The 12,795-nt window shown below is 49.9% G+C and overlaps 5 protein-coding genes across 5 annotated transcripts; 3 read left to right on the top strand and 2 right to left on the bottom strand.

Moving 5' to 3' along the window:
- The first annotated feature begins 287 nt into the window (after positions 1 to 287).
- Positions 288 to 3,932, top strand: V1513DRAFT_410785 (uncharacterized protein). Its single transcript, XM_066895718.1, has 2 exons — positions 288 to 3,558; positions 3,616 to 3,932. Exons 1-2 carry the CDS (start codon positions 546 to 548, stop codon positions 3,666 to 3,668), a joined length of 3,066 nt encoding a protein of 1,021 aa, XP_066755421.1. The 5' UTR covers positions 288 to 545; the 3' UTR covers positions 3,669 to 3,932.
- A 280-nt stretch (positions 3,933 to 4,212) lies between these two features.
- V1513DRAFT_439294 (DnaJ domain-containing protein) lies at positions 4,213 to 5,314 on the top strand. The gene is made up of 2 exons (XM_066897190.1): positions 4,213 to 4,497; positions 4,580 to 5,314. The coding sequence occupies exons 1-2, from the start codon at positions 4,435 to 4,437 to the stop codon at positions 5,030 to 5,032; spliced, it is 516 nt and encodes a 171-aa protein (XP_066755420.1). The 5' UTR covers positions 4,213 to 4,434; the 3' UTR covers positions 5,033 to 5,314.
- A 148-nt stretch (positions 5,315 to 5,462) lies between these two features.
- Positions 5,463 to 7,525, top strand: V1513DRAFT_439291 (mitochondrial 37S ribosomal protein mS47). Its single transcript, XM_066897189.1, has 5 exons — positions 5,463 to 5,751; positions 5,819 to 5,959; positions 6,007 to 6,091; positions 6,144 to 6,260; positions 6,314 to 7,525. The coding sequence occupies exons 1-5, from the start codon at positions 5,623 to 5,625 to the stop codon at positions 7,354 to 7,356; spliced, it is 1,515 nt and encodes a 504-aa protein (XP_066755419.1). The 5' UTR covers positions 5,463 to 5,622; the 3' UTR covers positions 7,357 to 7,525.
- V1513DRAFT_439290 (uncharacterized protein) lies at positions 7,452 to 9,779 on the bottom strand. Its single transcript, XM_066897188.1, has 2 exons — positions 8,573 to 9,779; positions 7,452 to 8,523 (listed from the first exon to the last, which is right to left on the bottom strand). The coding sequence occupies exons 1-2, from the start codon at positions 9,280 to 9,282 to the stop codon at positions 7,668 to 7,670; spliced, it is 1,566 nt and encodes a 521-aa protein (XP_066755418.1). The 5' UTR covers positions 9,283 to 9,779; the 3' UTR covers positions 7,452 to 7,667.
- A 1,165-nt stretch (positions 9,780 to 10,944) lies between these two features.
- Positions 10,945 to 12,753, bottom strand: V1513DRAFT_375022 (uncharacterized protein; the record flags this gene model as incomplete). Its single annotated transcript, XM_066894881.1, has 3 exons — positions 10,945 to 10,970; positions 11,028 to 12,423; positions 12,496 to 12,753. 3 exons carry the CDS (start codon positions 12,751 to 12,753, stop codon positions 10,945 to 10,947), a joined length of 1,680 nt encoding a protein of 559 aa, XP_066755417.1.
- Positions 12,754 to 12,795: the final 42 nt, after the last annotated feature.

Genomic DNA, 12,795 nt, shown 5'->3' with positions numbered 1-12,795 from the left:
GAGTGACGATTAGATATCTAATCTTAGCAGAGTATGCCGGGGTCAGGATTGGGTGAGCACACTTGTCCGTATACAAAAAAAAGCGTTACTTGATTGACAGGTGACAGGACGCGGAGATTTTAACTTAAGCATGATATTTGTATGATTAGAGTATACGCCTGACCCTGGAACTTACTCTGTTCCCCGTTTTTAGTTTCCTCTCGAAGCCCAGCCAGCCAAGGCACTCCTCAAATATATGTAGTTATACTTTTTGGCAGTAGATAGAGGGTCATGAGAACGGCCCACAACCAACCCCTCCCCCGGTTTTATATTTTTATACCAACTCGTCGGCCAAACACGTTCAGGGGCTGGCAAGGGACAGACTAGAACCAAACTTGGCTGGTCATTCATGCAACCCTAACCACTAACATTACTGCCCGAACCCTGGATATTCTTCGCTTGTGTACATTGTTGTCGGAGCGACGACTACGCCCCACGGCCACAGCCCATCGCGCGAGTCCCTTTCTTTACTCGGTTTGTGCCCGTCTTCACCACACAGCACAATCATGGCTTATCCACCTCCGTCACGACCTACACAGCGTCAGCTGCCCTCCGATGACTATCTCTACGACACTGCCCCCGGCTCAGCTGGTCCATATCCCGACAGTCGCCCAGTTCAGCTACCTAGAAGGTATCCGCAACAGCCGCCATATCCTCCAGGTCCACAACGCGGTCCTCCACCACCACCGTCCCAAAATTATAACTATCCTCAGCAGTACTATGGTGCACCTGGCCCGTACAGGCGCGGTCCTCCTCGTGCCCCGCAAGCAGCACCCCACGGCGACAACCTTGCGGGTGGTGTTCCACCGCGTCGCTTTCCAGCGCCGAACAACCCATTGCGCCAGCGCCAGCGCGAGCGCGACCGAGCTGACGACTTCGACGACGACGGCGAAGGTGGCAACAGCGACGACGTGGTGGTTGACGACTACTCTTCTATGATCAGCGATGACCTCGGCGCTTATGACTCGCGTTTCCCTCGCGGTGCAGGCGGTGCTTTATCGCAGCTGAAAATGCAGCAACAACGACCGCTTCGACGACCAGGCGGTGTGCCTCAGCGACCACCGCCACAACAGTATCAGCAGCAATATAGAGACGACATGGAATACATGAACGGTGGCATGCAGAGAATGGATATCAACGGTAGTGGTCGTCCGCCGCCGGCGCGTCGCGGCCCGCCAATGCGCCAGCCCCTTCAGGCCCAGTATCAGGAAGATGACTACTATTACGGTAATGGCCAGGGATATGTACCAGCTCCACTGCCTCCTCCACATGCGCGTGGCAGAGGTATGCCGAGATCGGCATCAGGGCCAGTGACTGTGCAACCTCCACCACAGTTGCCATTGCTGGAGAGACGACGCGGAAGCGATAGTCCTATGTATACTGCTGCTCCCGTTCGCAGTTCTGAATATTCACAAGCGTATGAAGACGTGCAGTATAGTGCGGAATCAAGTCCATCAGATCAGGTTCCACAGCCACAGCCCCGGCAGGAAATGCCGACAACAATGGATATATCACCCACACCGCCGCCTTCGCAAGCAGCCGTTCCGGCGAATGCACAGCAAGATGGAACTGAGACCGAAACTGTGGATGAGGTTCTTGATATGTATATGGACGATACTCCTGCCAAAAACGACGACGCTCCGGATCGGTCTCCTCCCAACAAAAGTCCCCAAACCGCGCCAGATTTATCTGAAGAAGAGCCCGTCCGCCCCTCCAACTCATCTAACTCTTCGTCCGAATCCTCAGAGCCGCGTACTGCGTCACCATATCTGCCCGCTCAGTCTACACGCCAGGCACGTCCAACTCAGCCGATGCAGTATGTCGACGACCAAGAATATTACCCGCCGCAGCCTCCGATGACGATGGTCCCGCCACTTCTGCGCAAGCCCATGCTGTCACCACACACATTTGCGCCTCGTCCGGCGAGCCCTCATCTGTACGGCCCACCGCTTCAACAAGGACATCCTCGTCAGAGGGGCCCTTTCGCGCCTGTGCGGGGACCACCACCGCCGGATAATCAACAAATGCCACCACAGCCAAGGATTCCGGGACAAGGATACCGCGGAGTTCAGCAACCACCGCGACCTGTGCCTGGCGGTTTGGGTCCGCGGGGGTCGTCGAGAGACCAAAGGTTTGAACCGGAAGGAGCTTACGCATCGTCTGCTCCACGTGCTGCGACGTTCGAGTCGGAGACTTCTAGTCTACCGCAAAATCCGGGTTTTGCAAGAATGGCGACGAATGAGTCTGACGATAATGCGCCGTATGTTAATCGATATGCCCGGCAGCAACCCGTACAACAGCAACAAGACTTCCCCGGCATCCAGCCGTCACGATCGCCTGTGCAATCTGCGGCTGCTGCTCAGCAAAATAAGCAAGCTCAGCCTGCTAATTCGGGCCATGCGACATCCACATCGCATCCGGCTCCCGTGCGTCAATACTCCCCGGCATCAGCGATGTCGGCTGCCCAAGCCATCCTCCCTCCTGATCCCATTACTGTCTCTACACCGCTCACTCAGTCTGCCTTCGACGCCGCAACACAACGCGCAAGAGACCAGAAACACAATGCCGAAATACAACTTGCTTACGCGAAAGCGCTTCTTGAGGCCGCGTCCTCTCCCGCACTGTCATCTATGTCAGGCAAGCTAGACCCGAAAGCAACTCGCAAGTGTATCGAGAAATGGACGCTCTCGGCGCAGAAAATCATTAAGAAGCTCTCAACGGCGTCCAAGCCGTATCCGGAGGCTGTGTATTATCTTGGCACATGCTACGGTGCGGGCGGTAAGCTTGGTCTCGAGATGAATCGCGAGAAGGAATTTGAGCATTACAAGAAAGCTTCAAAGCTCGGTCATGTACGAGGGTCGTATCGGACCGCTGTTTGTTTCGAGTTGGGCAGCGGTACGCGGAAAGACGAAGGGAAGGCGTGGAATTTTTATAAACAGGCTGCGCAACAGGGGGATACCGCGTCCATGTACAAAATTGGAATGGTGCTTCTTCGCGGTGGATTAGGGCAAGGTCAGAGCACGAGCGAGTCTTTGATATGGTTGAAGCGCGCGGCGGATCATGCTGATCCTGAGAACCCACATGCGTTGTATGAATTAGGACGGTTGTACGAGACCGCGGACGGAAGTAACGGATTCTTGCCACATGACGACAATCTTGCATTGGAACTATACGGCAAGGCCGCGACATTGGGATATATTCCTGCCCAGTACAAGATGGGTGCCGCCCATGAATACGGACATATGGGCTGCAGCATAGATCCCCAGCGAAGCATCGCATGGTATTCGCGTGCAGCACAAAAAGGCGACGCGGAGAGCGAACTCGGATTAAGTGGATGGTACTTGACTGGTGCCGACAACGTGCTGCCAAAGTCCGAGACGGAATCCTACTTATGGGCTCGTCGGGCGTCTGAGAAGGGGTTGGCAAAGGCAGAGTATGCGGTTGGGTATTTCATGGAGAATGGAATCGGAACCACTGTGAATATGCATGAGGCCATTAGGTGGTACAATAAGGCAGCGGGTATGTTACTTTGTCAATTTTTTGTGTCTACACCTTGAAGCTAACAAAAATATGCAGCTCAAAAGTATCCAAAAGCACTCAACCGTCTCCGCGAATTGACCACCTCGTAGTTTGTACTATTTATGATTGTACGATACAATTGTGTGTATTAAGTTGGACAGTTTTATGAATATATTTTCGTCGCTGGAAAAAAGGGGATGAAGATGGTGTATGGGATGTATACTACATGTAGTGGTACTTTTAAAAAGATAGCTTGGTTAATTTGGATTTCGTATTTTTTTGTTGTGTACTACTGTGTTTGGTATTTTTTTTGGCTATGGTTTCTTACTATTTGATTGTTAAATTACAAATTACTTGAGTAAGTTATATTATTTATATTAGTGAACTTTGATCAACTCATGGGGGAACCGAGAGTTGGTCAAAAGTTGAACTGACTTTTGGAAAACACGGTTACGAAAACATAATTGTGAAAAACTTCGGTTGCAATTTCGTCAGAATCGGGGTCACAAAAATAGCTTGCGCTCCGCAGTACAGTCCGAGAAAAAAAGCGCGCTCAGAAGGTCACAAATTTGATTTTGAGGGTTTGGTGGTGCTGTGGCTGGTGCGGTCGATGAGGAGGACAAATAAATATATTGCCCCCTCCGTGGCGTTGGATTTGTGATTCAGATCGGCCACTCGAAAACTGCTGGAAAATATCAAGAATCAAAATAATAATAATAAAAAAAGAAATACTACCTGCTGACCCGTTCGTTTCGTTTTTCAGGGACCCAAGTTTTTCAATAAGGTACGGGATTGATACAAACGAGTAACTCGGGGCGATTTGTACTTTTCGGCAAGACAACTATACAACGGACAAAAAATATTAATTAGTATACTATGGCGGCGTCAACGGCAGAACGCGATGAGGTCGCGAAAAAGTACGATTTCTACCAGCTATTGGTGCGTTTGTCATTTTACTTATATTATATATATATATATAATATTGGTTATTGGAAATGGAGATATAACTAACTCTAAATAGGGCGTGGAGGATACCGCCGACGAGAGTGCCATCAGAAAAGCATATCGAAAAGCAGCACTGAAATACCACCCTGACAAAAACAAATCGAAACATGCAGTCGGTATATTCCATGCATTGTCAATTGCTAATGAAGTACTACTGTCCGATAATCTCCGTCAAGAATACGACGCAAAACGGAGCGCAAAGATACGGGATAAGAAACGGCAGGAAGCATTTGATTCGAAGCGACGACAAGGAAAGGAAGATCTAGAACGACGCGAGAGTGAGGCTAGTAAGAGACAGAAGAAGCCCAATGGTACCGAATTCGGTGCTAGTGGTGGGGCGAGAGGCGAGGGATGGGATAGTCAGAAGGAGGCGATGTTGCAAGCGAAGATTACTCGGTTGCAGGAACAGAGTGCCATGCTAAAGGCGCAGAGGGATGCGAAGTTGAGGAGTGCAGCAAAGGCAAATTAAGCGCATGGTAATTGGTATAGAGGCATTATGGCGAAAAATTGGAATTGGGAGCTGGCGTTATGGTTGACAAGCAGGAAATTGGTCGCGACTGCAGGGATAAATTGCAGTAATTTAATCCGATATATATATTCTGATTAACTTGCATGATAGTAGATTATATCCGATAGAATTGTTGCAATTTCGAGATCAAAATGTCGTGCGCGTTATAGAACGGCGTAACGGTACGGCGTAGATAACATTAGTATGACCCACTGTATTCATAATATTTCGCCTGGATTTACAGTATTTCTATACATATATATAAATGCGTATGCTCAACGCTGGGTGCGCGAGTGGATCATGACGTCGAGGCCAAGTTGCGTCGGGCTGGCCGGGTGACGGATTGCAACCTCCCGTATAAAAATTTAAGTCGTGATTTATTAGTTCTTTAAAGAACGCCTCATCTAAGGAATTCCCCGCCCCGTCTCGTGCCGAAATATTCATTTACCATCCTCGGCACTTGTACTCCGAACTCTCTCCGGGCTTCTCGATTTAGTGCATAGCCAGCACGATAATACTAGAAGTACTTCGCCTTACAGCCACACCACTTCATGAGTGCTGCTCTCCACTCGTCTCGACCACTTCTCACGCTCCGGTCGTTGTGGTCGCTCCGTGTCACCGCCTGCTCTATGCCTTTGCGCGCCAAAATTACAAATCCCGCGTTCTTAGCCAAAGCACAGGTTAGTCAACCCCGGACTGTCCGAATATCCGCATGGTACGGAAGAATCGAACTAACAGTTGCTCAAGATGGCTACGGCCGCATCAAGCGATCCGGACGATGTCCTGTTTGAAGTCAACCGTGCAGCGCGGATCGTCAGACTCAACAGACCAAGGAAGCTGAACGCCCTCAACGAGTCAATGATCACGAAGATGACGCCTCGAATCACCGTATGTTGCCGTCTGCCACGAATTCGTGCCATCGCTAATCTGCTCAGGAATGGGGAAAGTCCGATGCGGCAAAGCTCTTGATTATTAGGGGTGAAGGCGGCAAAGCCCTTTGTGCCGGTGGAGACGTTGCCGGTAAGTGCACACGATATAATAATACTGGCGCACCGTTGCTAACTGTTCACAGCGCTGCTGGATGTCCCGCCGACAAAGTCTAGTGCCTTTTTCACGTACGAATACACACTCGACTACATCCTCGCGACCTACCCGAAACCAATTGTGACCTTCATGGATGGGATAACTAGTACGTCACCTCTCCTCTCCTCACAAAAGTAATTTGTTAATAACGAAATCCAGTGGGCGGCGGCGCCGGCCTATGCATGCACACGCCTTTCCGCATCGCGACAGAGAAGACCGTTTTCGCGATGCCAGAGACTCTCATTGGCTTTTATCCGGACGTCGGCGCGTCGTTCTTTCTCTCGCGACTCGACGGCGAGCTGGGTACGTACCTCGCCGTGACAGGAGAGCGACTGAATGGGTTCGATGCCTATATCGCTGGCGCTGCGACGCATTTTGTTCCCAGCGAAAAGTTGAAGGACTTGGAATCTCGATTAGCGGAATTAGACGCCGTTGAGGATCTTACCGGTTCGCGAAAGTACAACGCTGTGATTAACAACGCGATCGACGATTTCCAGAGCGAGGTCCCAGCGGATTACAAATTCTTCTACGGCGGCGACAAGCGGAAGACGATTGATGCCTGTTTCAAGTTCGAGACACTCGAAGAGATCACGGATGCGTTGACGAAAGTCGCGGATGCTGGCGATGAGTTTGCACAGACTACGCTTGATACTATGGATCTCCGGTGTCCGCTGTCCATGAAGGTTGCGCTAGCAGCGGTGAGAAAGGGCAAGACGATTGACATTCTTGAGACGATTAAGAACGATATGTTCATTGCATCCAAGTTCATGAACGAGCCTGATTTCCACACCGGGGTCTCGTACCGTGTCGTGCAGAAGCAGAGCGGAAGGGCGAAATGGAAAGATGCTAGCGATGTCGACGTCGCCAAGTATTGGCCCACCGGAAACGAAATTCCACCGGCGCTACAAACTAAGTTCGACAATCTTCAAATGCTCGGCGCAGATCGACCGGGAGACGCGGTTGCGTACAAGGAGTACCCGTTCCAGAACGGCCTGCCCACCGAGAATGAAGTCAAAGGGTTCGTGTTGGGCGAGGCTAAGGATTCGGGTCCATTTTTGGCTACCAAGGAGGAGGTGACTCAGCACTTTTTGGCTGAGTACAGGGGCAAGGTTGGTGTGCGAGAGAAAGTTTCTGAGATTTTGAATCGGCAAACGAAACTCGTCAAGGGCCATGAGGACGATAAGTTGATTAATTGGGTGTAGAGGCAATCCGTTGTATATTCCTACCTTAATAGTTAAACTAGTATATAGCGTTGATGTTAAAAGGTATTTTACACAGCAATTTTCATTGCGATAAATGAGTGATAATGAAACAAATTAAGTCATGATATAATGATACATTCAAGAATAAAATATACAGCTTATCGTTACACTCTCTTCAACAAATGACTGACATCAACCAACGACTATCGAACAACTGTAAAAGAACGACGCCTTGTAACACTCTGCATACATATACACAATAACACCTAACATACACAGTTTCCAATCTCATTTTACTTGTGGCAATTCCATTAATTCTCAATGTACTTCTTCTCATCAGCAAGTAATCGCTCCTTCAAAAATGCCTTCTTCTCAGGACGGCCGGGATTCGCCTTCAAGAACCCGTTGCAGATACTGACGCACTCGCGCCACCAATCTTCGATACTGTTAACAGCAAACTCCGGCTGTGCGGAGGGACCAGCTGAAGATGACACAACAGTCTTACTATCAATTTCATCTCTAACCCACCGCCAAAACGCAGCCGCAAACAGATAATGATAATAATTTTGCGGCTTGCTCTTCAAACTGTAAAAGTTGTTTGTGTACGCCCTAATTCCACAATCCTTCAGCCCGCTTCCTTCGCCGTCGTCCACGCCGTCCTCTGTCTCGTGCTTAGCGACCGTCTGGTAAAGACGTTTGCGGACTCCAGAAACACCGTCGAAGAGTGCCTCCGAGATGGCGAGGTCGTTCTTGAGCGTGCGCTTCATTCTGCCGTCTTGTGAATATGCCAGCGAGCAGAAATCCTCCGTCGCACGGAGCGGCGTTGAGTTATATCCGACCGCGAACGTGAAAATCTCGTTCTGCATCACTGCCCACAGTTTCTCTCGTCGTTTTTCATTCAGGAGTGAGACTCCGGTGTCGTATGAAGGCCGACTGGAATGTGGAAGCGCGCGATAGGTCTCCACAACGGGGACATGCAGGTCAGCGTCGCTGAGTGGGAGATTGGGATTCGTGGGCGCGGGGGTGGAGCCCGCGGAGAGATCTTTTGGTGGCTCGGCGTGCGCGATGCCTTGGAATACCGGACGGATCATTTCGTCGCCGCCGGCAGGAGACGCAGTTTCGTCTGCGAGGCGTTGGCGTTTGATCGGACGTTCTGCGTGACCGTTGCTAGGATCGTTAGTAACTGATGAAATAGTCGAGACAAGGACAAACTTACGCCTCAGCATCGCTAACTGGATTCCCATCGGGACCGACCATCTGCATCTGGATGGTCTGGAATTGCGAAGTGGAAGCAGGCACCGGACTCCGTCCCGGGAGAGTAGTAATAATGGAGTTATTCGCCAGTGAAATATCATCCGGCGAATCCTGCTCCAAAAAGCGGCGGAGTAGGATCAATTCGCCGTACACCGCGTTAATCTTCGAGGACAAGTCGTCGACGCGCAGCTGGCCGACGTTGGCGAGCGCAATGTCACCGAGGATAGGGAGAAATTTCTCGGAGATGGATTGGACGCGAGCGCGAATCTCTCGGTAATGAGGCGGCTGGCGACGGCGGGGGCCTTTTCTGCCGGCAGACCCGACGACAGCGACCGGCGTCGTCGTCGAGGACTGGGCAGGTGCGGGCGCGAGCGGCGGGAGACTGCGTGGGGCAGGCGCCGGCGAGGAGGTCTCGTCGTCCTTCATCTTCTGGTCATCGTCGCCGTCGTCGTCGTCTTCGTCGTTGTCGTCTTCGTCATCTTCTTGGTCGGGCTCGTCTGCTGACGGGTCACCAGAGTTGGTCTGTTTCTTGTCGTTTTCTTCCTCGCGCTCTTCCTCGGTCGGAGCAGACGCGGATTCGGTCCGGTCAGAAACGGGCGAATCTGGGGACGGCGTCGCCTGAGCGCGTGAGCGGCGCCGGCGCTCGGGCGAGGGAGATGTAGCTAAAGTCATAGTCGATGAACTGTTTCCGTTTGTTCTCGCAGTCTTGACTGACGGGAAAATGACCTCCTTGAACCTGCGGATCTGAATTGCGGTCCGAATAAACTGGACAATCCCGGGGAGGCACGGTCAAGGCGCACGCACACACGACAAAAACTTATATGGGTACCGGAACTGTAGTTGACTATCCGGACAGGAGGACGCACCCGTCGTTGAAGGTGACAATTGGCCCGGGATGTTGCGAGGCCGGCACTATCTACTGAATATACAGACCGACAGGGAGTGCTTGCAAATTGCCAGTGATATATGAACGAACGGATGACGATGGAAACGCGATGGGTATGGAAGGGAAGAAGAGTAATGTATTAAAGAAAGCGTGAAGAAAAGAGGAACGGGAGGAACGGCGGTAAATTATATGTCGGGAGCATGCTAAGGAAAAAGCGCAGAAAATTAAAAAAGCAAATTTAGTTTTTGCAGGGCATAGCGACAAATCAAAATCGCACTTGCACTTACGAGGGTATTTTTTGTTTGATGCAAAAAAAGCCAGTTTACAACGTATGAATTTCAAATAATAAGAACAGTGCACATGGGGTTTCAAGTGCGGAATTGCGTACGCATTCCAGTGGTTAGCGCTGCTGGACAAATTAATATGAAGTAATTTATAGTTAAGTTAGTTTAAGTTAGTACTTCCGTTTATTATTCGCACATTCTGCCCTTTAGTGGTTATTGTTATCTAATAGGCTATGTGCTGCCAATGTTTGTATTTGGAATTTTGGATGTCAGATATATAAAGATATTGTAACTGTATATTAATATGCAATTGCTTCATTAATATGAATGAAGTTGGGAAATTGGAGAATATAATAGTATCCTCATGTTGGGTACATTTTATTTACACGCTCTTTGAGATCGGGCAAAGTTATTGACCAGTTTAGCGCCTTTCTGCTTGCTTATCTGCAATTGTCTAATATTTATCAAGGATTTACGCAAATAAGTAGTCTGGACACACGTAATAATTGCAGCCAATAATAATAAATAATCTGCGTTTCACAATAACATTTTCGTTCAAGTGCGTTTTTTTTTTCCCGCCATGACCAGTTTTAACATTTACACGTCATTCTACTTACCCTATTTCCTTCCTTGCCTTCTAATTCGTCATTCAGCATATATGAACTAAAAAACTGCTTCCCAGGAGTGCACTAAATAATCATAGTAAAATGTTAGCCAAGATCTTCAAGCGTATATGAATAGGATCAGATTAGTTCAGTTCTTATCCACCAATTAGTTGGCATTCGCTCTCCGCTCGTCTACATATTACTTCATTCCCTAACAGGAAATAAATAACGTAGTAATATCATGCCAATCCAGTCATTTCACACTGAATACTAAGCAAATATTCTCTCTCCAGCTGCCCCATTCCTTGGGCATCCTCGTCTTGCCACTTGAAGTGTATTGCGAACTCTAACTCATCTCCACTTACTAGGGGCCAGCAAAGTGACATGTACCTAATTAATGCAAACCCCATCTTCAATGCTGAAATCAACTCAGCCATTTATCAATCCCAGTCTGCCGACAGCATATTAATTATAGACATAGTTATATTGTATAATATTATTAACTACCACAGCCAAGCCCAAACTCCGTCCGTGAATATTACTACAAAGTTTTGCTATCCTACAACATCTTTGACATATAAGGACCTAAATGAATCTGTTAGTTTTTTTCCCTCTTACCGCTCACAAACCGTGCCAACTCACCATCAAGATAATACCCCAACCGGGCATAATAATTCCGCACTCCCACACCACTAATGACACTAATCTTCGCACTACCATGCTCTTCTCTCGCAATCCGCTCCGCCTCCTCCATCAACAACGTACCAAATCCCTGATGCTGAAACTGTCGCGGGTCACGACTATGTAGCGGCACAACGCTCCCATACACATGCAGCTCCCGCACCAAACTCGTTCGTTGGCCGGTCAATTCCTTCCTGAAAGTAGTGCGCTCGGAGCACAATCGCAAACGGAGAAGTCCAATGAGAATATCCTGCTTCGGGTCCTCGTAACTCAGGAACGTCTCCCACCCGCCGTTGGCGGTATAATCGCGCCGGATCAGTTCCACCTGCTCCGGGCGCACGCGGTGGTGAACTTCCTGGATGCCAACTTCGCGCGCACGAACATCACGGCACGTACTCCCAAAGTCCTTCATCCGCGCCAGCGCAAGCTCCCGCAAATTACCATTCTCAACACCCGCAGTGACGAGCGGCATGGGGATGTCACGCTGCACGCGGTATATCCGCGTCCATGGCGGAACGAGCGCCATGATGCGGGCAACCAAGTCCACGAGTCCGTTCGCAGTGTAGGATTTATATTTGCCCGCCTTCCATAGCTCGTATAATCCCGTACCTCGGATGACGAGGGTGGGATATATTTTGAGACCGTCTGTCCGGAACGCGGGGTTTTCGAAATACTCTCTAAACTGATCCAGATCCCGTTCCATGCCGACATTAGGCAAATCAGGCATCATATGCGACACAACCTTAAACCCGGAGTCCTTCGCGAGACAAAACGTCTCGCACACAGCCTTAACGGTATGCCCGCGATTTGTGTCCCTCGCCACGTCCTCGTACACGCTCTGTACTCCGATTTCAAGACGCGTGCACCCGTACCTGAGCATATCACTCAAATGTTGATCAAGACAATAATCCGGCCGCGTCTCGATCGTGATACCGACACATTTGGTCTGCGAGTACTGCGACATGGCGACGGCCTCGTCCACTACGCTCCCGTCCTTGCTTTTCGTGCTCGCGTGCGCGGGCATCGTGTAGCCTGACAACGCGTTATGCAGATTTGCAATGAACCACTCTCTATAATCTGACGGCAGGCTCATGAACGTGCCGCCCATGATGATGTACTCCACTTTGTCGACTGTGTGGCCCAGTTGGCGCAACTGTTCGATCCGCCCTCGGGCTTGTTCGTACGGGTCATACCGTGCGCGGATCGCGCGCATGGACGTCGGTTCGTAGCCGGTGTATGACTGCGTCGAGTACTCGAAATCCGAATCCGGTCCGCCAGGACAGTACACGCATATATTTCCCGTATATGCGATATGCGGACATCGATGCGGCTTGCACATAACCGCCACCACAGCAATCTAGACATCCATTAGCCGTTCCTTCATTCCGCCATCTCAAGAAAAAAAAATTGCAAATTCAAAACCACATACACCGCTCGCCGTCCGCACAGGCTTCGCTTTGAGCTTTGGCAATAAGTATTTCTTGTACTGATCCGGAATACCAGATATAATATCTGTTAGCCGCGGTTGGTGCTTCAACTTGTACTTCTTGGATAACCGACCAACAAGGCCGTTCAAATTCACGTCTTTGTTCGGCGATTGCAGGGATTCGACTAGTGCGATGGCGATGTCTGAGATGCACGCCACAAAGCGCTCCTGCTCTGACTGTTTCGCATCACCTCGGGCCATTGTTTTATGGGCGCACTGGGGTAATTAGATGCTCAACAATAT

This window comes from Lipomyces chichibuensis (genome assembly GCF_038497645.1).
Source record: "Lipomyces chichibuensis strain CBS 12929 unplaced genomic scaffold V1513scaffold_5, whole genome shotgun sequence".
In the NCBI taxonomy this organism is placed as follows: domain Eukaryota; kingdom Fungi; phylum Ascomycota; class Lipomycetes; order Lipomycetales; family Lipomycetaceae; genus Lipomyces; species Lipomyces chichibuensis.
Note: the sequence above shows the minus strand (reverse complement) of the source record. Positions and strands in the feature narration are given on the sequence as shown.

Bases quoted from the DNA above. Each gene is read 5' to 3' on its own strand.
- V1513DRAFT_439294 (XM_066897190.1), top strand. From the start codon at position 4,435: ATGGCGGCGTCAACGGCAGAACGCGATGAGGTCGCGAAAAAGTACGAT. The intron at 4,498-4,579 runs GTGCGTTTGTCA...AACTCTAAATAG, and splicing joins ACGATTTCTACCAGCTATTG to GGCGTGGAGGATACCGCCGA.
- V1513DRAFT_410785 (XM_066895718.1), top strand. From the start codon at position 546: ATGGCTTATCCACCTCCGTCACGACCTACACAGCGTCAGCTGCCCTCC. The intron at 3,559-3,615 runs GTATGTTACTTT...AAAAATATGCAG, and splicing joins GTGGTACAATAAGGCAGCGG to CTCAAAAGTATCCAAAAGCA.
- V1513DRAFT_439290 (XM_066897188.1), bottom strand. From the start codon at position 9,282: ATGACTTTAGCTACATCTCCCTCGCCCGAGCGCCGGCGCCGCTCACGC. The intron at 8,524-8,572 runs GTAAGTTTGTCC...TAACGATCCTAG, and splicing joins CCAGTTAGCGATGCTGAGGC to CAACGGTCACGCAGAACGTC.
- V1513DRAFT_439291 (XM_066897189.1), top strand. From the start codon at position 5,623: ATGAGTGCTGCTCTCCACTCGTCTCGACCACTTCTCACGCTCCGGTCG. The intron at 5,752-5,818 runs GTTAGTCAACCC...CAGTTGCTCAAG, and splicing joins CGTTCTTAGCCAAAGCACAG to ATGGCTACGGCCGCATCAAG. The intron at 5,960-6,006 runs GTATGTTGCCGT...TAATCTGCTCAG, and splicing joins AGATGACGCCTCGAATCACC to GAATGGGGAAAGTCCGATGC.